This window comes from Pelobates fuscus, chromosome 7 (assembly GCF_036172605.1).
Source record: "Pelobates fuscus isolate aPelFus1 chromosome 7, aPelFus1.pri, whole genome shotgun sequence".
Lineage (NCBI taxonomy): Eukaryota > Metazoa > Chordata > Amphibia > Anura > Pelobatidae > Pelobates > Pelobates fuscus.
Genome location: NC_086323.1, coordinates 77,499,651 through 77,524,693, shown reverse-complemented (window position 1 = coordinate 77,524,693; position 25,043 = coordinate 77,499,651). Strand labels below are relative to the sequence as shown.

Genomic DNA, 25,043 nt, shown 5'->3' with positions numbered 1-25,043 from the left:
TATTTTATGTATATATTTGCGGCACACTGATTGGCCCATTTTTGTTTGGACCTTTGCTGCAGTGTAGGTATATACTGTACATGGGATACACTGTGCTGTACCTGTAGTATACCATTGTCTTTGCTGCTGTGTAGGTATATACTGTACATGTGATACACGGTGCTGTACGTGTAGTATACCATGAACTTTGCTGCAGTATGGGTATATACTGTACATGGGATACACTGTGCTGTACCTGTAGTATACCATTGTCTTTGCTGCTGTGTAGGTATATACTGTACATGGGATACACTGTGCTGTACGTGTAGTATACCATGAACTTTGCTGCTGTGTAGGTATATACTGTACATGTGATACATGGTGCTGTACCTGTAGTATACCATGAACTTTGCTGCAGTATGGGTATATACTGTACATGTCAAACACGGTGCTGTACCTGTAATAGTCTTCCTTGCAGTATATGCTGCCATCCTTTGCAAAGCATGTCAGCTCAGATTCCAGAGCTAGTTTACATTCACAGCACTTGAGGCAGCGCAGATGCCACTGCTTGTCCACAGCCAGGAGGTAATATCTGTCTGAGATCTTCCCACCACATCCTGCGCAAAGGGCGGGCTTCTCTGGACTCAGAGGGGGCATTCGCTGTTGGAATATGATAGGAGAAAGTTACTATAATTTCTGAACAACAATCACACACCAGGCGTTAGCCAGGAACACAAGAACATCAAATATAGGAAATTATAAACCCAACTACAAAATTTATATATATATATATATATATATATATATATATATATATATATATATAAAACCTAAATTGGGCAAAACTTTACTTAAGCTGAGTTGGGGAATTTTCCAATTTGGCTTTGTTAGTTTACATTGTGCAATTCAGTTTTCAATTCATTACAATTCTTTGTTTAGTTAATAAACCCCTAATTTTGACAGGCTGTTAGGTTAAAGGGACATTATAGTCACCAAAACAACTTTAGTTTAATGAAGCAGTTTTGGTGTATAGAGCATGCCCCTGCAGTCTCACAGCTCAATTCTCTGCCATTTAGGAGTTAAATCACTTTTGTTTCGGTATATGCAGCCCTAGCCACACCTCCCCTGGCTGTGATTGACACAACCTGTATGACAAAATTGTTTCATTTTCAATCAGACATAATTTACTGACTAGGGTGCATAAACAAAGTGATTTAACTCCTAAATGGCAGAGATTTGAGCAGTGAGACTGCAGGGGTATGATCTATACAACAAAACTGCTTCATTAAGCTAACGTTGTTTTGGTGACTATAGTGTCCCTTTAAAGAAATTAAAGAAAGTTTAATATATATACAAATTAAGGAACGGAATGCATACATACATGGCTACACGTTTTTGTATAACATTAAAAGAATCATTTGTTACATTTAGAAAGGTAATTTCCTCCCTCCATCTTCTGAGAAGTGGATTTAGTTAAATGGGGCCTCCAACCAGCTGCATACATGGTAAGGCCACCTACACTGCAGTGACATCATCATCAAGGGACAGAATTAAAATGACATCATTCACATAGTGTAATTATTGTAATAAACTCCTCTTGCAGGGTGGTTGTGGGATAGCCAAACATATCACGCAAAGAAGATTCAATACAAATCAAGATCCCCACCCAGCTTCTTTGTTTGTAGCATTTCCAAGTAAGGGTGTCAGAAAATGAGGTACTGCTGCAACCGTAACCATAAGGTGAATGTAACAAGCTAGCAATCACCATACGTTGGACATCCGCTCCAAGTCACTGTGACTTTAATTACAGCAAAAAATCAAAGATTATTTTCACTTTCACAAGGCCATCAGGGAGCAGTCAAAATATGGATTTGGTTTTTTTTTTGATGGCGAAATATACATCATATTGTTATATGTTATAGTTTTACTTTTTTTTATATATGTCAACATAAACGATGACATGTTAAACCTGTCGCCATCATTATAACAACATATAACGTTGCTAGCTAAGAATCATTGAAATTAAAGTGCACAGCCATTTGATGGCAAGTACTTCCTACCTTAAGTCCCTCTTGAATTCCAAGCCCACCTAACAGTAATAATCACTACCCAGGCCTAGAACAAAACAATCATAAAATCCAAATCGTAACTTTACTTTACTGGCAGTGTTCTCCAGAGCAACACTTATTGCATACAGTAACCATGAATATATAGAGCCACCACTAACCAAAACTTCATACTGTATGTCCAGAAAAGAACGTTAACATACAAAGTATCTGTGACAGGAAAGAATGGAAAATAAAGAATAAAATAAATAAAAATTCATGAAAAGTAGAAGTACGGAAAGAAAAGGTATGGAGAAGAATAGATAATGTCAAGGATGACTGGCGGTATTTTAATGATGCTGTGATAACGCAAAATTCTTACAAATGTGCTTTTATTAAATTGTCACTCTATCAAACGACGACATTTTAAAAGCGTACAGAAATAGAATGCCTCTCATTTCCTTTTTTAAATACAGCACCGTTTATTGTGAATATAGCTTGCACTAAGAAGAAAGAGTTATTGTATTAATTTTGGATACTCTTTAACATGGTGAATTACTATACTAAGGTTTTAAAATGGGGGAAGGGGCCTCTGGCAGTAGATAATTAATGAGCTCACATTTACCTAGTGTGTTTGGAGAAGGCGGTTACTATCGTGGAGTAATACACACATGATATCATAAGGGTAAATACTTGATATAAATGTCTCTCATATCAAACAGCAGGCTTTTACAAATTGAAATATGTGTGAAAAATATGGGATTTTTCTGTTATGTATTTTCCTCCTGAATTGTAGAGAATTCTGAAGAGAAAAGTAAAGAGACCTTCAGTGAGTTAAATCACCCCCTACCGTAGCAATCACACTTGTGATTTAATAAGCATCTTCGTTTTTCGACCAATCAGAATCCAGCTTTGATTGACATTCTGATCAGTGACTAGAAACTACTTAAAAAAAAAAACCATAAACTAATGGCAGCCATTTGTCTGCTAAAAATGAAAACCTTGTGGAGTGATACAAGTAAAAATAGTGTTACATGTATATCGCAACTTTCTTAAAAATGCTCATGTATAAAATCTAAATAAAGGGCGAAATATTATTGTCTCTTTGAGGATTTGTTGCCTCATGATCAGCTCCTGTACACCAAAGGCAGTTATTTATGCTGCGACCGCTATAGGTGAAGCAAGGCAAGGTTAACTATTCCAGACAGTTCCTGTATAACTTGCATTATAAATAAAATATACATATTTATATTATTTTCATTCAGTGAAATAGCAGGTTTTGCAATGGCATCAAAAGCACCAACGTGTTATAGCTAGATTTTGTCTGTGAAGAGTACAAGCTGTGCAGAAAAATTATTCGATAATGTTCTGTAGGAACTAGTATTTCATTCTAGAGAACGCTGATGGTATTTAGATTATTTTTTAGTTGGGAAAGATTTTTCAATGCCCTAATTAGCCTAAGGCCCGTCCTAAAGGTAGGACACGTTCTTGCATATTAATATTCAGGTCAATTCATTTACGGATTTAGAGGGGAGTTAATATACTGATATTTAACATTGATATTGATGTTAAAGACAGAGAGCAGTTAAGCATCTCTTAACGTAGCCAAAAGAAATATCACACACACTGGTATTATTGCTTTGCTGTGAGCTTCTATCCTGATATCAAAGATAGTTACTATCCTACGATCATAGAAAGGGCAGATACTGAACTTATACAAGACACACAATATAATTTCTGTAATATTGTCATAGAGAAGTAAAATGACTATTACTGTAAAAACAATACATATTTTAGTGTTTGGGCATAATGTAAATATCCACATATTAAGCTATTATAATGCACATAGAATAGGAGAACTAGCAGTAAATGAATTTAGGCACCGGTACAGGAAATTACTACACTGGCATTACCAAAGGGGAAAATTAATTTATTGTACGAACACGAGAAAGTAATTGGTACAGTTGAAAAACATTAGGTAGACTGACGGCCATATCATTTAAGAAGTACAATAGGTATTTCACACACATAGCATTCAGGAAGTACAATACATACTGCAAACATACAGCATTCAAGAACTACAATAGGTACTGCACAGTCAGACCTAGCATTTAGGAAGTGTAACAGGTATGACACAAATAGCATTCAGGAAGTGAAATGCACGGACGTGGCATTCAGGAAGTATGGTGAGTGAAATAGGTACCGTACAGACAAAATTCAGGAAGCATAACTACTAGGCACTGTACAGACAAAACATAAAAACTTCAAGTGGTCGTCACTTAGTGTTTTATTACCGCTCACAAATAGTTAGTGCACCAACATTGCATTCAGAAAGTACAGTAGATAAAATATTAGGAAGCACCATATTGTACAGGAAGTAGTGCAGTTTATGTCCAGATATAACATCCAGGAAGTATGGTACTTTTTATAAAGACAAAACATTCTGGATGTACAGTAGATACTGTATAGACATAAATTTCATGAAGTATAGCCAGTACTCCAAAGGCATAACTTCAGGAAGTACAGTAGGTACTTTACAGACATCACATACAGGAAGTACAGTAGGTACTTTACAGACATCGCATACAGGAAGTACAGTAGTTACTTTACAGACAGAAAACTGAAAAGTACAAAAGCTAGTACACAGACATAACCTTCAGGAAGTACATAATGTTCACTCAGAGGTAGTTACCTCACCATCATTTAGGATACAGATACTATACTGACATTACATTGAGGAACTGGGTACTATACAAATGGAATATTTAGGAAGTAGATGGCTGAGAATAAATAAAAAAATGTTTTATTGATATCTTTATTGGCCAAAGAAAGTATATTTTGCAAGCTTTCAGGATGTCTGATAAAGGGACATTAGTATTCAGAAGGCTTACAAAATATCCCTCTTTTGTTAGTCGATAAAGGTATAATTTATACCCCTTTCTGTTAGTTTATTCTGATGTAGTTAACTGGCTAACATGATACCAATAAAACATTGCTGCAATGGAAGTAGGTAATAAATGGTCATAAGATTTAGGATGTAGGTGATGTAGCGCATAATATTTAGGATGTAGTTACTGTACTAGCGTAGCTCTCAAGATGAAGCAATGTAAAACTAAATATTTATCAAGCACATATTTTACAGATATAAGATTAAGGAAGCAGTGGGTCAGCCCAGCATCCAGGAAGTAGGTAGTGTGCCAACATAACATCCAGGAAGTAGGTAGTGTACGAACATAACATTCAGGAACTAGATAGTGTACCAATATAACATCAATAGCCTTCCAGCTGAAGTGGTAGAGGTTAACACAGTAAAGGAGTTTAAGCATGCGTGGGATAGGCATAAGGCTATCCTAACGATAAGATAAGGCTAGGGACTAATGAAAGTATTTAGAAAACTGGGCAGACTAGATGGGCCGAATGGTTCTTATCTGCCGTCACATTCTATGTTTCTATGTTTCTATCAAAGAAGTAGGTAGTGAACCAACATAACATTAATGAAGTAGGTAGTGTATTGACCTAATATTTAGGAAGTAGGTAGGCTACCAACATAACATCCAGGAACTAGGTAGTGTACCAATATAACATCAAAGAAGTAGATAGTAAATTAACATAACATTAAGGAAATAGGTAGTATACCAATATAACATTAAGGAAATAGATAGTGTACCAACATAACATTAAGGAAGTAGGTAGTGTACCAATATAACATTAAGGAAGTAGATAGTGTATCAACATAACATTCAGGAGCTAGGTAGTGTACCAACATAACATTAATGAGGTAGGTAGTGTACCAACATAACATTCAGGAACTAGATAATGTACCAATATAACATTAAGGAAGTAGGTAGTGTACCAATTTAACATCAAAGAGGTAAGTACTGTACCAACATAACATTAAAGAAGTAGGTAGTGTACTGACCTAATATTTAGGAAGTAGGTAGAGTACCAACATAACATTAAGGAAGTAGGTAGTGTACCAATGTAACATTAAGGAAGTAGATAGTGTACCAACATAACATTCAGGAACTAGATAGTGTACCAATATAACATCAAAGAAGTAGGTAGTGTACCAACATAACATTCAGGAACTATATAATGTACCAGTATAACATTAAGGAAGTAGGTAGTGTACCAACATAACATTAAGGAAGTAGGTAGGGTACCAAAATAACATCAAAGAAGTAGGTAATGTACCAACATAACATTAAGGAAGTAGGTAGTTTACTGACCTAATATTTAGGAAGTGGGTAGGGCACCAGCATAGCATTAAGGAAGTAGGTAGTGTACCAATATAACATCAAATAAGTAGGTAGTGTACCAACATAACATTAATGAGGTAGGTAGTGTACTGACCTAATATTTAGGAAGTGGGTAGGGCACCAGCATAACATTAAGGAAGTAGGTAGTATACCAATATAACCTCAAAGAAGTAGGTAGTGTACCAACATAACATTAAGGAATTAGATAGTGTACTGACCTAATATTTAGGAAGTAGTTAGGGTACCAACATTTAGGAAGAGGGTAAAGTATAAAAAAAGATAGTAGTATAAAACCATTCAGGAAATACTGTATATATGTGAAATTTAGGATATAAAAGCTTTCTATACTGTTCAAAGGTAGTTACTGCATCAGTATAAGATTGAGGTAGCAATTGAAGAACCAATATTAATTTCATCATGTAGTATACTCCCTGGCGTGACTTTCTGGATATAGTTACTGTTCTCACGGAACATTTACTAAGTTGTTGTGTACACCAAAACATATAACGAGATTTACTGTAAGATACTCATGATGTAGTTATATCCACCAACATGGCTTTTAAGGGGAGTTAAGAGTGCCTTCAAGACTTGTTACATGGTAGTGGCTGTATTGGGATCCTAAATTCATCGTACACAATGTTTTAGATTGTAATTTCTATAGAACAGATACTCTACTGTCTGTATATCTATTAGACCTCCTATTACAATGTCTCTAAATCTTAAGGTACTTATCACTACTATATGATAATGCCAAGTCGGCATCACTGAGGGCACCTGTTGGCACTATATAAATAAATATACATATACTGTACTAAACACTGAGTCATACACGTGGACCGTTTCTCTACTCATAACCTAAGTGGACTTTGGAAAATGCTTGATAGAGAAAATCTAAAATACAATACAATAGGTATCACAGAGCTAATAGGCCAATAAACTAAAATACTAGAAATCAATTTTAATATAATGCTATGCTTCAAAAATTACACTACTCTTGTTTGGTTTTCTATATGTATTTGTAAATAAATATATAGATGCATAGTTGGACATTGCCTTACTAATATGAATGCACAATAATTTCTATAAAGTACAATTCAAAGCAAGGGGTTAATAACTATTATCCATTAAGAGGGGGCTACCATAGTAATCAGAGATATAATATAGGATTATATGATGTTGAACAAGATGTATATGATCTAATATGCAGACACACTACAGGACAGGAAGCATTCTACTTCAACAAATAACAATGACAATAAATGGCATCAATGGCTAATTTGCTATTAAGTTACATTAAAATAGTATCAATATATCCCACATTACCATGGGCTCTATGATTACAGGTAAAGAATTACAAAAATACTAAAGGCCCTTTTTTGACCATTTCAAATCTAAAGGGTCAAATGATATGTGGGTGAAAAAAGAAAACAATCTACATAGTATCAGTGATAATAAGATATTTTGCAGCACTTATAATTATAACTAAAATTTGAACATTTCCAAATTAGCATAATCAAATTATAACACTAGCAAAGTAGTCACAACAAATTGAATTAAATAATCACCAACAAAATAACAAGCATCAGCGTAATAATAATTATATTAATATATATTATTATATTATTATATATTATTTTTATTAGTGTTGTTATTAAACGGATATATATATATATATATATATATATATATATATATATATACAGTTAATAATTATTTTAAAATGATAACCTATTTATGCTTTACATTTATTATCCCAGTTAAACCTGCTTTGAATTTACTTAATGGAAATATAATCCCATTTTTATTTATTTTTTTTTATATTAATATTTTATATAACTTATTTATAGTACACCATAGACACTTCTCTTTTAAAACAGTCTATGGCTTGTAAAATATAAATTTCAAAATATAATAAACCTGTACACAGCCTATTTCATAAGGGGCTCTCCTCTTTACTTTGCATTGCAGACCCTATTGCAATATAAAGGTTCTTTAAATAAATCTTGCTTTAAATATTTAATGCTGGAATTGATAGATTCGTCCCTATTATCCTCAGTGCTACTTATTTTAACACCTTGCAAATATATATAAATATATGTATACATACATATGTTTATATTTAGATTTAAATTATAGATCTAATGTTTTATAATCTAAATAATAGAAATATATATTTTAAAATATAAAGGACATTGTAATGTAGTTGAACTTAACTTATACACAATGTATTTTAATATAATGTTTAATGTAATTTACCTTATTTTATTTTACATTTATTTATTTATTTTATTTTATTTTTTTATTTATTTTTTTGCTTGCATCAGACACGGCTCAAGTCCAGCAGAGATTCTAAATATTCAGCGGTATTAACACATTAGTATCTGTCTGTATATCTCCCCAGAGACCTTATTAAAGTAGGGGAAAATACCCCTTATCCGTTAATGAGGCTTGATCTCTGTCTAATCTGTGTTCTATACTCACCCCAATTAGCATCGCCTTACTTATTCTTGCTGTTTTTTTGTAGAATGTATATAAAATAATATATGTAGAAAAAAAGGTGGAAACGTGGGCTATTTGCTAATGTGTAAAATACATTTTGTATTTATATTTAAGTTATCTGTTAACAAAATCCTAGTGTATATGGTAGTTTTATTATATAGCCTAATATAGCCTAGCCCTAGCTTTTATCAACACATCAATATATATCTCACTAAATTAAATATAATAAAACTTTGATAGATATTAAACTATCAGTGCATGTGTCTCAGTGATGCTAATTCTAAACTGACAAAGTACACATTGTATAAAAATGATACAAGCGTATTTAAATGTATAGAAAACATATCTTAATAAATAATAATGTGCTTTAGTAACGAGTAAAACCTAAAGTACAATATAAATATGAGAAAGTCATTTAGAGAGTTACTGAATTCACAACAAAAATCTGTGAATTGCTTTTAAGGAATATGTTATCGTTTGCATATTTGTATATTTATCATGTTCAACCTAGTAATGAATTTAATGAAAATCATTAAAATTTAGTTTTATGCAATGGAGAAATGATTTCAATAAAAAAAAAACTAAATTTATTTATTATGAAAAATAGCATCAATAATACACAATAATGCAATCAGTACAATCAAATGGATGATGGTTATATACAACTGTCAACGTGTTTTTATTGCAATATATATTAATTTAAAAAATATTATATTATTTGCTTTTCAACAATAATTCAAATGACAGAAGTGGTTGTTTTTTTTTTTTTCCATGCCTTGTTTAACTTGTTTGATGTTAATATTTAGCTGCAATAATATTAACTAATTGGCAAACCGTTATTTTAAGCAAAACCTATTTTATTTTTATTTGAAAATGTTAATTAGCTATTTTTATGTATCTAATTATACAGTCATCAAAATACAATTGTTATCTGTGTAGTCTATTTGTCTGTCAGTCTATTTGTTTATATGTGAATCACAGGACTTTATATTATTTAGGGGCTTAGTTACATGTGTATTGACTTTAAACTCCTTAAAAATAAACATTTAGTATTTAGAAATAAATACAGCGAATCTGTTACTTAATAACTGTTTTACATTTACGCTATAATTCAATCAATATAAATATGTTTAGTTAAAAAGTATTTTTCTATTAATACACTTTGAAAACGTGAAATAAAAAATGCCTTTAAATATTGTTTTTAATTTATTTTATTTTATTTTTTTTCTTAATAATTGAGGAAAGTTGTTTTTCTTCACGATATTTAAAATGATAATTGGTCGATGTGAAGACTATTGCTATAGGGATAATAGGATTCTTATGTATTCTGACACAGTAAAATCGCTTTATATTGCTTAAAGACCAACAATTCAGTTGTCTGCTAACATTTTGAGATATTCATTCATTGCAAATAGACGTGTTTAATATGTATTTAAAGGGAGTTTGGAAATTGTGTTTAACTGTCCCTAGCCTTTTTTTTTTTTATCTCAAACGCACATATATTAAATAACAACAGTTTTTCTTAACTAATAACAGTTTTGTTCCTTTTTGTTTTCTAAGTTAAGGGACCCTCATCCCACCCTCTCCCCATCCGAATTCATGTATTTTAGATGCAAACAGTTCAATGACACACTGAATATAAATCATATACTTAAAGTTTAAGCAGAACTTACTGTCTCTCTGCCATTGACCTGAATAGCTTTGCCCAGGCGGCTATCTGCTGATTTGGACCTTCTCTCCATTTCTTCCATGATGCCTTGAATGTGCCCCCCAGTGATCCCATGGAAGAGCATTGCTGCTGGTCTGAAAGGGTAGGCACTTTCTTCTGAACGACACCCCACAATTTCCATATACAGAGCCCCAAAGTTCTTCCAGCATCCAAGCTCCAGCAAACAACAAATGTGTTGATGTGTGATTGACCTCCAGACACTCAGCCTTGGTCTACCTGAAGATACACCAACAGGAGACCATCAGTTACAAAGTATCAGAGCAGATGGGACATGGGACAACTTGCAGAATGTGCTCTCTGGATGTAACAATGCAGGGCAACAGAAGAAGAAGAAGAATTATTTTAAGTAATGATCATCACCCCTTGTTCCAGCAGAAGCTCCCAAAGCTTGGACAGCAGATCTGCATGGGGAGCAGAACAATTTGTGATAGAGCACAAACCAACCCATTTTCTGATCATTGGGTGGGAGGGGCTGGGATTTTTTTTAGGCAAAACAAAAGGCTGTCATGCATTACTGAAGACCCCAGTGAAGAACGAGTTGTGACAGGTGGGGGTGGGGGTCACCTATCCCCCTTCCCATTCAGCTATTTACTTCAGCCTGAAGAAAGAGAGTGAGTTGTGAGCTGAGATCAGCAGGTGAGGAGAAGAAGTTAAGGAGTGTGAAGGATATTATACCCAGAAACCTGCATTAAAACAGTCACAGGGAGAGAGACAGGATTCTAGCCCCCTTCAGTCTCTGCATGCAGTCTCACACACAGCTCATAGAACTTCCATGCTTGGAGAGTTAGGGGACATTCTGGATTGCATCATTAGAATGCTTACGCCAGAATAGTGCTTTGGCTTTGCAATTTATATTATTCCAGGACTAGCGGTATTGTAATGGTTATAAATACAGATATTGAAAATAAATATACATTTACCAGGTACTATACAATGCATTTCATATATGTAAATAATCAGCTGTCTTATAAAGGTATTTTATGATTTATCATTAAATTGTCTTGTCTGTTTATTCATCATGCAATTCGAATCGCCCTTTAATTTATTGGGCAGGATTTAAAACTTAAAATGCCATTTAACGTTGGGTTTTACACTACAAATCTAGGGTTGAATTTATAGGCACTTATTTGATTAATTCTAATATTTGTATCTGTCGATCATTATCTGTTCGTCTGCCATCTATCTATCTATCTATCTATCTATCTATCTATCTATCTATCTATCTATCTATCTATCTATCTATCTATCTGTCTGTCTGTCTGTCTGTCTGTCTGTCTATCTATCTATCTATCTATCTATCTATCTATCTTTCTATCTATCTATCCTGAACATCTATCTATCTAATACTGTATATAAGTCATTATATTTACAGGTGAAGCTGTTCACTCTCATTACAGCACAATACTTTAATACCATAACAACATTTCACACTGCATTACATTGGGTTACAGTTCAATACGTTCTGTTACATAAACCAAGGTCGTTTCATAATATAACAGGTCTCCTGTTAAAATGATGCTTGTCAAAATTTATGTATCTACATGGTACACATTCCAACATAAAAATAATTGTATTATTTATATAGTGCCAACATAATCCGTAGCGCTGCTGTAAAAGTAAAAATGTTTTTTAGTAAAGGTGATATAATATTTTTGTAGTGTTCGTTGCCGTTCGTATATTTTGTATTTTTATTTTCAGTTTTATCTCCCACTCCCCCTATCTTTGTTATGCAGGCTAAGTCCAGCTGTTGAATGCTATGTGACTCTCCAATCCCCAGCACACTGCTGATGTGCCCCCCCCCCCCCCCTGCTATACATGATATATATATAGACTCCCATGATGCAATGCTAGGGATAGCACAGGTCACTGCTCCCCCTGACCATCACCTGGACCACTCTCTCAGCTTCCAGTCTAACCTGCAATGACTGACAGGCAGTGAGGCAGTGCAGGGCTGGGATTAGCTCTGTCCATTCAGCCGGCTGCCAGGACTCAGAGCCTGGGTGCATTGCTGTGGATGAGGAGCTGTGAGGACAATCACTGGAGCCAAGTACACATCATGATCCGAACAGTATGGTGTCTGCACTTGGCTGGGTGATAAGGGAAGTCCACAGACATTCGGAATGCATAGAGGAAAGGAGGAAGAAATAAAGGGAGGGAGAGGAGAGAGAAAAGGGAGAGACATCGGGACAGAGAGAAAGGATAGAGAGGGACAAATAAAGGGGAAAGTAGGGAGAGAAGGAAGATCAAGAGAGAGAATAAAAGAGGAAGAATAGAGAAAGAGAGAACAAGTGGAGGGAGGAAATGAGAAAATGGAAACAGAGAGATACCCTGGGGAAAGAGAGAGAGAGAGAGAGAGAGAGAGAGAGAGGGGTGGGTATCACCTTACTTTACTTTGTCCATGGGGTGTATACATGTTACATGTAATATATACAATACACAATTACTAAGGGATGCGGTACATACAATGACCCTGTGTATTGTGTTACAGTAACAATATAACTCTGTAATACGGAGATACAGTGATCCTGTGTTTTGTGTTACAGTACCAGTAACAATATAACTCTGTAATACAGAGATACAGGGATCCTGCTGTGATACAGTAACAATATAACTCTGTAATACAGAGATACTGTGACCCTGTATATTGTGTTACAGTAACAATATAACTCTGTAATACAGAGAAACAGGGATCCTGTGTATTGTGTTACAGTAACAATATAACACTGTAATACAGAGATACAGGGATCCTGTGTATTGTGTTACAGTAACAATATAACTCTGTAATACAGAGATACTGTGACCCTGTATATTGTGTTACAGTAACAATATAACTCTGTAATACAGAGATACAGGGATCCTGTGTATTGTGTTACAGTAACAATATAACACTGTAATACAGAGATACGGTGATCCTGTGTGTTGTGTTACAGTAGCAATATAACTCTGCAAACAGAGATACAGGGACCCTGTGTGTTGTTACAGTAACATTATAACTCTGTAATACAGATATACAGTGATCCTTTGTGTTGTGTTACAGTAACAATATAACTTTGCAAAACAGAGATACGGTGATCCTGTGTGTTGTGTTACAGTAGCAATATAACTCTGCAAACAGAGATACAGGGACCCTGTGTGTTGTTACAGTAACATTATAACTCTGTAATACAGATATACAGTGATCCTTTGTGTTGTGTTACAGTAACAATATAACACTGTAATACAGAGATACAAGGATCCTGTGTGTTGTGTTACAGTCACAATATAACTCTGTAATACAGAGATACAGTGATCCTGTGTGTTGTGTTACAGTCACAATATAACTCTGTAATACAGAGATACATTGACCCTGTGTGTTGTGTTACAGTAACAATATAACACTGTAATACAGAGATACAGTGAACCTGTGTGTTGTGTTACAGTAACAATATAACTCTGTAATACAGAGATACATTGACCCTGTGTGTTGTGTTACAGTAACAATATAACTCTGTAATACAGAGATACAGTGATCCTGTGTGTTGTGTTACAGTCACAATATAACTCTGTAATACAGAGATACGGTGAACCTGTGTGTTGTGTTACAGTAACAATATAACTCTGTAATACAGAGATACATTGACCCTGTGTGTTGTGTTACAGTAACAATATAACACTGTAATACAGAGCTACAGGGATCCTGTGTGTTGTGTTACAGTAGCAATATAACTCTGTAATACAGAGATACAGGGATCCTGTGTGTTGTGTTACAGTAGCAATATAACTCTGTAATACAGAGATACAGGGATCCTGTGCTGTGATACAGTAACAATATAACTCTGTAATACAGAGATACAGGGATCCTGTGTATTGTGTTACAGTAACAATATAACTCTGTAATACAGAGATACAGTGACCCTGTGTATTGTGTTACAGTAACAATATAACACTGTAAGACAGAGATACAGGGATCCTGTGTGCTGTGATACAGTAACAATATAACTCTGTAATACACAGATACTGTGATCCTGTGTATTGTGTTACAGTAACAATATAACTTTGCAAAACAGAGATACGGTGATCCTGTGTGTTGTGTTACAGTAGCAATATAACTCTGCAATACAGAGATACAGGGACCCTGTTTGTTGTTACAGTAACAATATAAATCTGTAATACAGAGATACAGGGATCCTGTGTGTTGTGTTACAGTAGCAATATAACTCTGCACCAATACAGAGATACAGTGATCCTGTGTGTTGTGTTACAGTAACAATATAACACTGTATTACAGAGATACAGTGATCTTGTGTATTGTGCTACAGTAATAATATAACACTGTAATACAGAGATACAGCAAGTACAGTGATCCTGTGTGTTGTGTTAAAGTAACAATATAACTCTGTAATACAGAGATACAGGGATCCTGTGTGTTGTGTTACAGTAGCAATATAACTCTGTAATACAGAGATACAGTGATCCTGTGTGTTGTGTTACAGTAACAACATAACACTGTAATACAGAGATACAGTGACCCTGTGTGTTGTGTTACAGCAGCAATATAACTCTGTAATACAGAGATACAGTGATCCTGTGTGTTGTGTTACAGTAGCAATATAACTCTGTAATACAGAGATACAGTGATCCTGTGTGTTGTGTTACAGTAACAACATAACACTGTAATACAGAGATACAGTGACCCTGTGTGTTGTGTTACAGCAACAATATAACTCTGTAATACAGAGATACAGTGATCCTGTGTGTTGTGTTACAGCAGCAATATAACTCTGTAATACAGAGATACAGTGATCCTGTGTGTTGTGTTACAGTAGCAATATAACACTGTAATACAGAGATATAGGGACCCTGTGTGTTGTGTTACAGTAACAATATAACTCTGTAATACAGAGATACAGGGACCCTGTGTGTTGTGTTACAGTAACAATATAACACTGTAAGACAGAGATACAGGGATCCTGTGTGCTGTGATACAGTAACAATATAACTCTGTAATACACAGATACTGTGATCCTGTGTATTGTGTTACAGTAACAATATAACTTTGCAAAACAGAGATACGGTGATCCTGTGTGTTGTGTTACAGTAGCAATATAACTCTGCAATACAGAGATACAGGGACCCTGTTTGTTGTTACAGTAACAATATAAATCTGTAATACAGAGATACAGGGATCCTGTGTGTTGTGTTACAGTAGCAATATAACTCTGCACCAATACAGAGATACAGTGATCCTGTGTGTTGTGTTACAGTAACAATATAACACTGTATTACAGAGATACAGTGATCTTGTGTATTGTGCTACAGTAATAATATAACACTGTAATACAGAGATACAGCAAGTACAGTGATCCTGTGTGTTGTGTTAAAGTAACAATATAACTCTGTAATACAGAGATACAGGGATCCTGTGTGTTGTGTTACAGTAGCAATATAACTCTGTAATACAGAGATACAGTGATCCTGTGTGTTGTGTTACAGTAACAACATAACACTGTAATACAGAGATACAGTGACCCTGTGTGTTGTGTTACAGCAGCAATATAACTCTGTAATACAGAGATACAGTGATCCTGTGTGTTGTGTTACAGTAGCAATATAACTCTGTAATACAGAGATACAGTGATCCTGTGTGTTGTGTTACAGTAACAACATAACACTGTAATACAGAGATACAGTGACCCTGTGTGTTGTGTTACAGCAGCAATATAACTCTGTAATACAGAGATACAGTGATCCTGTGTGTTGTGTTACAGTAACAATATAACTCTGCACCAATACAGAAATACAGTGACCCTGTGTGTTGTGTTATAGTAACAATATAACTCTGTAATACAGAGATACAGGGATCCTGTGTGTTGTGTTACAGTAACAATATAACACTGTAATACAGAGATACAGTGATCCTGTGTATTGTGTTACAGTAACATTATAACTCTGTAATACCGAGATACAGTCATCCTGTGTGTTGTGTTACAGTAACATTATAACACTGTAATACAGAGATACAGTGACCCTGTGTGTTGTGTTACAGTAACAATATAACACTGTAATACAGAGATACAGTGACCATGTGTGTTGTGTTACAGTAGCAATATAACTCTGTAATACAGAGATACGGTTATCCTGTGTGTTGTGTTACAGTAGCAATATAACACTGTAATACAGAGATACAGGGATCCTGTGTGTTGTGTTACAGTAACAATATAACTCTGTAATACAGAGATACAGTCATCCTGTGTTGTGTTACAGTAACAATATAACACTGTAATACAGAGATACAGGGATCCTGTGTGCTGTGATACAGTAACAATATAACTCTGTAATACAGAGATACTGTGATCCTGTGTGTTGTGTTACAGTAACAATATAACACTGTAATACAGAGATACAGGGATCCTGTGTGCTGTGTTACAGTAACAATATAACTCTGTAATACAGAGATACTGTGATCCTGTGTATTGTGTTACAGTAACAATATAACACTGTAATACAGAGATACAGTGACCCTGTGTATTGTGTTACAGTAGCAATATAACTCTGCACCAATACAGAGATACAGTGATCCTGTGTGTTGTGTTACAGTAACAATATAACACTGTAATACAGAGATACATTGACCCTGTGTATTGTGTTACAGTAACAATATAACACTGTAATACAGAGATACTGTGATCCTGTGTATTGTGTTACAGTAACAATATAACACTGTAATACAGAGATACAGTGACCCTGTGTATTGTGTTACAGTAGCAATATAACTCTGCACCAATACAGAGATACAGTGATCCTGTGTGTTGTGTTACAGTAACAATATAACACTGTAATACAGAGATACATGGACCATGTGTGTTGTTACAGTAACATTATAACTCTGTAATACAGAGATACAGTGATCCTGTGTGTTGTGTTACAGTAACAATATAACTCTGTAATACAGAGATACGGTGATCCTGTGTGTTGTGTTACAGTAACAATATAACTCTGTAATACAGAGATACGGTGATCCTGTGTGTTGTGTTACAGTAGCAATATAACTCTGTAATACAGAGATACGGTGATCCTGTGTGTTGTGTGACAATAACAATATAACTCTGTAATACAGAGATATAGTGACCCTGTGTGTTGTGTTACAGCAGCAATATAACTCTGTAATACAGAGATATAGTGATCCTGTGTGTTGTGTTACAGTAACAATATAACCCTGTAATAAAGAGATACGGTGATCCTGTGTGTTGTGTTACAGTAACAATATAACTCTGTAATACAGAGATACGGTGATCCTGTGTGTTGTGTTACAGTAACAATATAACTCTGTAATACAGAGATACGGTGATCCTGTGTGTTGTGTTACAGTAGCAATATAACTCTGTAATACAGAGATACGGTGATCCTGTGTGTTGTGTGACAATAACAATATAACTCTGTAATACAGAGATATAGTGACCCTGTGTGTTGTGTTACAGCAGCAATATAACTCTGTAATACAGAGATACAGTGATCCTGTGTGTTGTGTTACAGTAACAATTAATCTCGGTAATACAGAGATACAGGGACCCTGTGTGTTGTGTTACAGTAGCAATATAACTCTGCACCAATACAGAGATACAGTGACCCTGTGTGTTGTGTTACAGTAACAATATAACTCTATAATACAGAGATACAGGGATCCTGTGTGTTGTTACAGTAACATTATAACTCAGTAATACAGAGATACAGTGACCCTGTGTGTTGTGTTACAGTAGCAATATAACTCTGCACCAATACAGAGATACAGGGATCCTGTGTGATGTGTTACAGTAACAATATAACTCTGTAATACAGAGACACAGGGATCCTGTGTGTTGTGTTACAGTAGCAATATAACACTGTAATACAGAGATACAGGGACCCTGTGTGTTGTTACAGTAACATTATAACTCTGTAATACAGAGATACAGTGATCCTGTGTGTTGTGTTACAGTAGCAATATAACACTGAAATACAGAGATATAGTGACCCTGTGTGTTGTGTTACAGCAGCAATATAACTCCGTAATACAGAGATACAGTGATCCTGTGTGTTGTTTTACAGTAACAATATAACTCTGTAATACAGAGATACAGGGATCCTGTGTGTTGTGTTACAGTAGCAATATAACACTGTAATACAGAGATACAGGGACCCTGTGTGTTGTTACAGTAACATTATAACTCTGTAATACAGAGATACAGTGATCCTTTGTGTTGTGTGACAATAACAATATAACTCTGTAATACAGAGATATAGTGACCCTGTGTGTTGTGTTACAGTAACAATATAACTCTGTAATACAGAGATACAGGGATCCTGTGTGTTGTGTTACAGTAACAATATAACTCTGTAATACAGAGATACTGTGATCCTGTGTGTTGTGTTACAGTAGCAATATAACACTGTAATACAGAGATACAGGGACCCTGTGTGTTGTTACAGTAACATTATAACTCTGTAATACAGAGATACAGTGATCCTTTGTGTTGTGTGACAATAACAATATAACTCTGTAATACAGAGATATAGTGACCCTGTGTGTTGTGTTACAGCAGCAATATAACTCTGTAATACAGAGATACAGTGATCCTGTGTGTTGTGTTACAGTAACAATATAACTCTGTAATACAGAGATACAGGGATCCTGTGTGTTGTGTTACAGTAGCAATATAACACTGTAATACAGAGATACAGGGACCCTGTGTGTTGTTACAGTAACATTATAACTCTGTAATACAGAGATACAGTGATCCTTTGTGTTGTGTGACAATAACAATATAACTCTGTAATACAGAGATATAGTGACCCTGTGTGTTGTGTTGTGTTGTGTTACAGCAGCAATATAACTCTGTAATACAGAGATACAGTGATCCTGTGTGTTGTGTTACAGTAGCAATATAACACTGTAATACAGAGATATAGGGACCCTGTGTGTTGTGTTACAGTAACAATATAACTCTGTAATACAGAGATACAGGGACCCTGTGTGTTGTGTTACAGTAACAATATAACACTGTAATACAGAGATACAGAGATCCTGTGTGTTGTGTTACAGTAGCAATATAACTCTGCACCAATACAGAGATACAGTGATCCTGTGTGTTGTGTTACAGTAGCAATATAACTCTGCACCAATACAGAGATACAGCAAGTACAGTGATCCTGTGTAAAATAAGTTTTTAAAGATTTATTTTGAATCCTGAGGGATTTGAAGCGAGAAATGCATTTATTCTCATGAGCATCTCTGGTACAGACTGTGATCTCTGGCTGCTGTGAAAGCACTCCCTTCATGAACCCCTGAATGCAGTTTGTAGGAAGATTTGGCTGGATTGTGGCTGTCAGTGTTTATTGTACCTTTCAGGGATGCTAAAACATATGTCAGGTTTAATAAGTTGTTATTAATGTGGAAACACACATTCTGTGATAATTCTCACCTGTGTCAGTTTATGAGAGAGAGAGAGAGAGAGAGAGAGAGAGAGAGAGAGAGAGAGTGAGAGTGAGAGTGAGAGAAATGGAGTTAATTTAAAATGGGTTAAATAAATGATAGACATAAAATAGTGAAGGGAGAGAGAGAAAAGGAGGAATCAGACTCAGACAGGAAGAGATAGATAGATAGATAGATAGATAGATAGATAGATAGATAGATAGATAGATAGATAGATAGATAGGTAGGTAGATAGATAGATAGATAGATAGATAGATAGATAGATAGATAGATAGATAGATAGTCAGACAGACAGATGATAGACAGACAGACAGATGAAAATGTATCTCATAACATTTACATATATTCTATAATCCTAATACCCTCTAATGGAACGATGGGATAATGCAATCTATGAATATAGAATAATTAATATACTGAATTTTCCAGTAAACACCAGCATTACATTGTATTCTGTCTGTCTGTCTATACTGTGTATATTCACAAAGATATTGCGAGTTGTGGTGAGTTTTAAACCATTTGATCAACATTTGAATAAAAGTTTGTCAATACTAGAAGTTAGTAAAGTCGTGTCAAGATGAAGAATTTCTGATTCCCTACCGTTGTTTTCGCTGTTTAGTGAATAAGGCTCTTACATTATAGGCCATGCTTATCTTTACACATAAATACAACAAATATTCTTCTTCTAGAAAATGTAATAACAGTACCGAAAAATATCACAATAGCTAAATATTAGGGATTTGTATTAAATGTGTGTCACAGTTTTAAATCCTCATAATACTGCTTTGTATTAAAACGTTCTAATGTGTACAGCAGCTCTGATACAAGTTTATTGTAAAAGACAGACAGACAGACAGACAGACAGACAGACAGACAGACAGACAGAAAGATAGATAGATAGATAGATAGATAGATAGATAGATAGATAGATAGATAGATAGATAGATAGATAGATAGATAGATAGATAGATGTGCGGATAGTTGTAATGCTTGTTTATGTTAGAAAGGGAAAGGCGTCATAATAATATTTTAACACAATCTATGTTATTGCACAACACATATAGTTAGATTTATCTGTTAAATCTAGTCCAGTTCTATGTCTGATCTGCTGATCTGTTCTTATACACAATATATGCCAACAGTACAGAAAGCAGTTATATTTTATATTTCTAATCCCATCTACCGCTCTTAGTTTTCATAGTAAAATAAATATCCCTAATGAAATAAAATGTAAGTCTTTCCCTTCAGTCCGTACTATTAAAAATGATACATTTATAATATAAAGCCCAATGTTGCCCTACCCAGACATCTAATCCCAGATAATTCTATTCTCCCATCACTGACAATCTGCAGGTGTCATTATTTAGTGTCTAGACCTTCCTATGACTTTTCAGACCTTCTTTTTAATTCGTTAGAATGAAACAAAAAACACTGCCTTTATCACCAAAATATCATTTGTTTTAGACAAATCTGTCCAATTTATCATAAATCATTTTATACACTAGAACTATAAACCTTATACACCACAAACCTAGCACTTACTATAACAATGTATATCCCTTCTGCTATTTTCTAAGTATCTATCTATCTATCTATCTATCTATCTATCTATCTATCTATCTATCATCTATCTATCTATCTATCTATCTGTCTGTCTGTCTGTCTGTCTATCTATCTATCTGTCTGTCTATCTATCTGTCTGTCTCTCTCTCTCTCTATCTATCTATCTATCTATCTGTCTGTCTGTCTGTCTGTCTATCTATCTATCTGTCTGTCTATCTATCTATCTGTCTGTCTCTCTCTCTCTCTATCTATCTATCTATCTATCTATCTGTCTGTCTGTCTGTCTGTCTATCTATCTGTCTGTCTATCTATCTGTCTGTCTCTCTCTCTCTCTCTCTATCTATCTATCTATCTATGTCAATACGAGATCCTGTAAATTAAACATGGTTTATGTCAGTCAGAGAGGGTAATAAATGCTACATTATTTAATTAACCAACGACTGTTGGAAAATGATTTCGAATTTGGTTTGGTAGTCTATAATCATAAACACAGAAAATAAAAATGTGTGTGTATCTATATATATATTAGAAATAAGAGATACTAAGTAAAATCTCACCATACCTCTAGGTAAGAATCCCAGATTGAATTATAATATTTATTCCCAAATAACAATATAACACAATATAACAATACATCACACAGACACACAATTAGTGCCTCAGTAACAGCGTGTACAGCCTTTATCCCGAACCATCTAGTTCATTATAATAATTACATTTTGGGTCTTATTTGTCAGCGTATGAAAAAAGCCCCCCCCCCCCCCCCCCCCTGGTCCCCCCACTGAACTGACCCTGTCTTTCCCACTGTCCAATTCCTATCACCAGGACCATAAATACCTTGTTAGCGGTGGCCAGAGGCGAGAGACTAAAGCCCATTGTAGCGTGAAGGCTGGGTATTTAGGGATATAGAGAGTATGTGGTGGGTTTGGAATGAGCAGACAGGATGGTGATCCCAGGGTGCTACCAAGTGTTTCTGGCAGAGCAGAGATGGGCATTACAGAGGAGTAAATATCAGCCCCCCCTTCCCCTGCCCCCCAGGGCAGACTGACTGGAGGGGTATCAGGAGAACAGCTTAGGACAAACTCACAGATAGACAACTCACCCTGGGTCAAACATGTATGTATCTGTCTGTCTATGTTACCAAGACAAATATACATAGTAAATCATGTGATAAGATAGAGATATAGATAGATAGTGGGGAGAAAGGAATATCGAAGATGGATAGAGATAGAATAGATAGATAGATAGATAGATAGATAGATAGATAGATAGATAGATAGATAATTAGATTAGATACACACAATGCATAGTTAGATCTACATGTCTCTAGTGATTGATAAAAAATAATGGTAAAATATTAATGGTGGTTTCTCTGAATTTAAAATCAAGCAGCGTTGAGGAATATATTGGCAGTTTATAAATAATACAAATTATAATTGTTATATATATATATATATATAAAAAGTGCAACGAAATTGTGGACAAAAAATTATACAAACGGCGCAAAAGATTGAAGATCGGTTTTATAACTGTTATATAATGCAGACAATGTGACACGGGGAATATGATATACAGAAAATAGCAGATACAAATGAATACATTTATATAAATTTAGGCGTGTGTATATTAATTAATAATAATTCATGTAACGGGCAGAAATACAATGCACAAACCAAATATTGTAAATCACATGTACCGGAAAAAAACCCGAAATTATATATAATAAGCGATTTTCTGAAAATAGTATTTTAGCAAAATCTAAATTCAAATTATATAAATATATATACATATTCTAAAGTATTTACAAAAAATGCACTCAAAGTGTGACATGGTGTTGTAAACTGGGTTAAGTAAGGGGGAGGTAAATAAATACGAGGAGTGGGATTTTGGAATATTTTCGCTCAATTCGTGTGCTTGTTCCAGATATTTATTGTAACCGCTATTATTGTAAAACACTTATTAATGAAGTGTTTGAGGAAAATATAAGTTCACATGAACCGCTTAGTTATGATTCGATGCAAAAACAATGAATGACAAGAATCACATTCCTGATTTTTAGAACAGCTGTCCTTAATAAATGGCAGGTTAGGATGAAATGGGTATGAAGAATCAAAATAGCAAAAATACATTGATTGGTTTATATATATATTTATAGCACTGAAGCAGAACCCGCACATTAAAGTACTCGAATGATAAAAAAATAAATAGATTGTTCCCGGTGGTGCCTGCCGTGGCAGTGGCGCAGTACCTGCGGTAGGAGTAATGGGAGAAGAGATAGTTTCAATGAATGAGTCTACTTACCCTGTGCGCTGCTGCCAGTCCGGCTGATGCCTCTCCAGTGTCAGTGAGATGAGCTCTCAGACCTGCTAAGATGTTGGGTTCAGGCAGGATCTGGGGGCTGGTCCCTCTCACTGGCAGACAGTCCCTCAGCTAATTAAAACAAACAACATGCTTGGCTAAAGAGAGACTGTCTCTCTGCCAGCTTGTAGGCGCTCTCTCCCCCCACTGCAATCTCTGTCCCTACCTATTTATTGCTACTTTTTAATAAATCCCTGTTCTCCACTAATGTCATCTCCTTCTTTCTGCTTCCCCACCTCTCTCTGTCCCTCTCAGTCTCTTCCTCTCTGTCTGTCTCACTCTCTCCAAACCCATGTGTCTGCTTAGCCCTTCTCCCTCTCATTTATTTGCCAGCATCGCTTGATATCCAATCACCTCGGTGCCGAACCCAAATAGGTAACAAAGGTTCAAGTGAAGTGGGTAGTCCCAGTTTAGCAATATGCCCTACAAGGTTATTAATATTACAGAGCCCGGCTTAACCAGTTACTGTTCCAATTCGTCCTCTAGAAAGTCTCCAATTAATGCTAAACACGAGTCTCTCTTTTTTCTGTCTGTCTACCTACCTAACGTCCTACTTATTCCCCATTATAATAATTAACAATACACCCAGGCAGATACTGGGGTCCAGCGTGGGGGATAGATAACTTTACAAAGGGGTGTTAAATCTATCTATCTATCATCTATCTATCTATCTATCTATCTATCTATCTATCTATCTATCTATCTATCTATCATCTATCTATCTATCTATCTATCTATCTATCTGTCTGTCTGTCTGTCTGTCTGTCTGTCTGTCTGTCTGTCTGTCTGTCTGTCTATCTATCTATCTATCTGTCTATCTATCGATTTATCTATCAATCTATCTATTTGTCAATCAATCTATACATCATCTATCTATTATTATTATTATCGCCACTTATATAGAGCCAGCAGATTCCGTAGCGCTTTACAATATTATAAGAGAGGGGATATAACTATAAATGGGATAATTACAAGAAAACTTACAGGAACAATAGATTGAAGAGGACCCTGCTCAAACGAGCTTGCAGTCGTATCTATCTATCTATCTATCTATCTATCTATCTATCTATCTATCTATCTATCTATCTATCTATCTATCTATCTATCTATCCATCTATCTATCTATCCATCTATCTATCTATTACAATTCTAATTCTTATTAT

General features: G+C 35.0%; 1 protein-coding gene across 5 annotated transcripts in view; it reads right to left on the bottom strand.

Annotated features, from left to right (window-relative positions):
- Nucleotides 1-24,224, bottom strand: part of LHX9 (LIM homeobox 9) — a 44,034-nt gene extending 19,810 nt beyond the window's left edge. The window contains exons 1-3 of one of the 5 annotated variants that reach the window (XM_063426101.1): nt 23,824-24,224; nt 10,456-10,727; nt 437-639 (exon numbers count right to left, since the gene is read on the bottom strand). In XM_063426101.1, the coding sequence (XP_063282171.1) occupies nt 437-639; nt 10,456-10,632 (380 nt within the window). In that variant the 5' untranslated portion in view covers nt 10,633-10,727; nt 23,824-24,224. Of the gene's footprint in view, nt 1-436; nt 640-10,455; nt 10,728-22,359; nt 22,432-23,823 lie in introns of those variants that run through there. The other 4 variants (XM_063426099.1, XM_063426104.1, XM_063426102.1 and 1 more) reach the window with 4 other exon arrangements.
- Nucleotides 24,225-25,043: the final 819 nt, after the last annotated feature.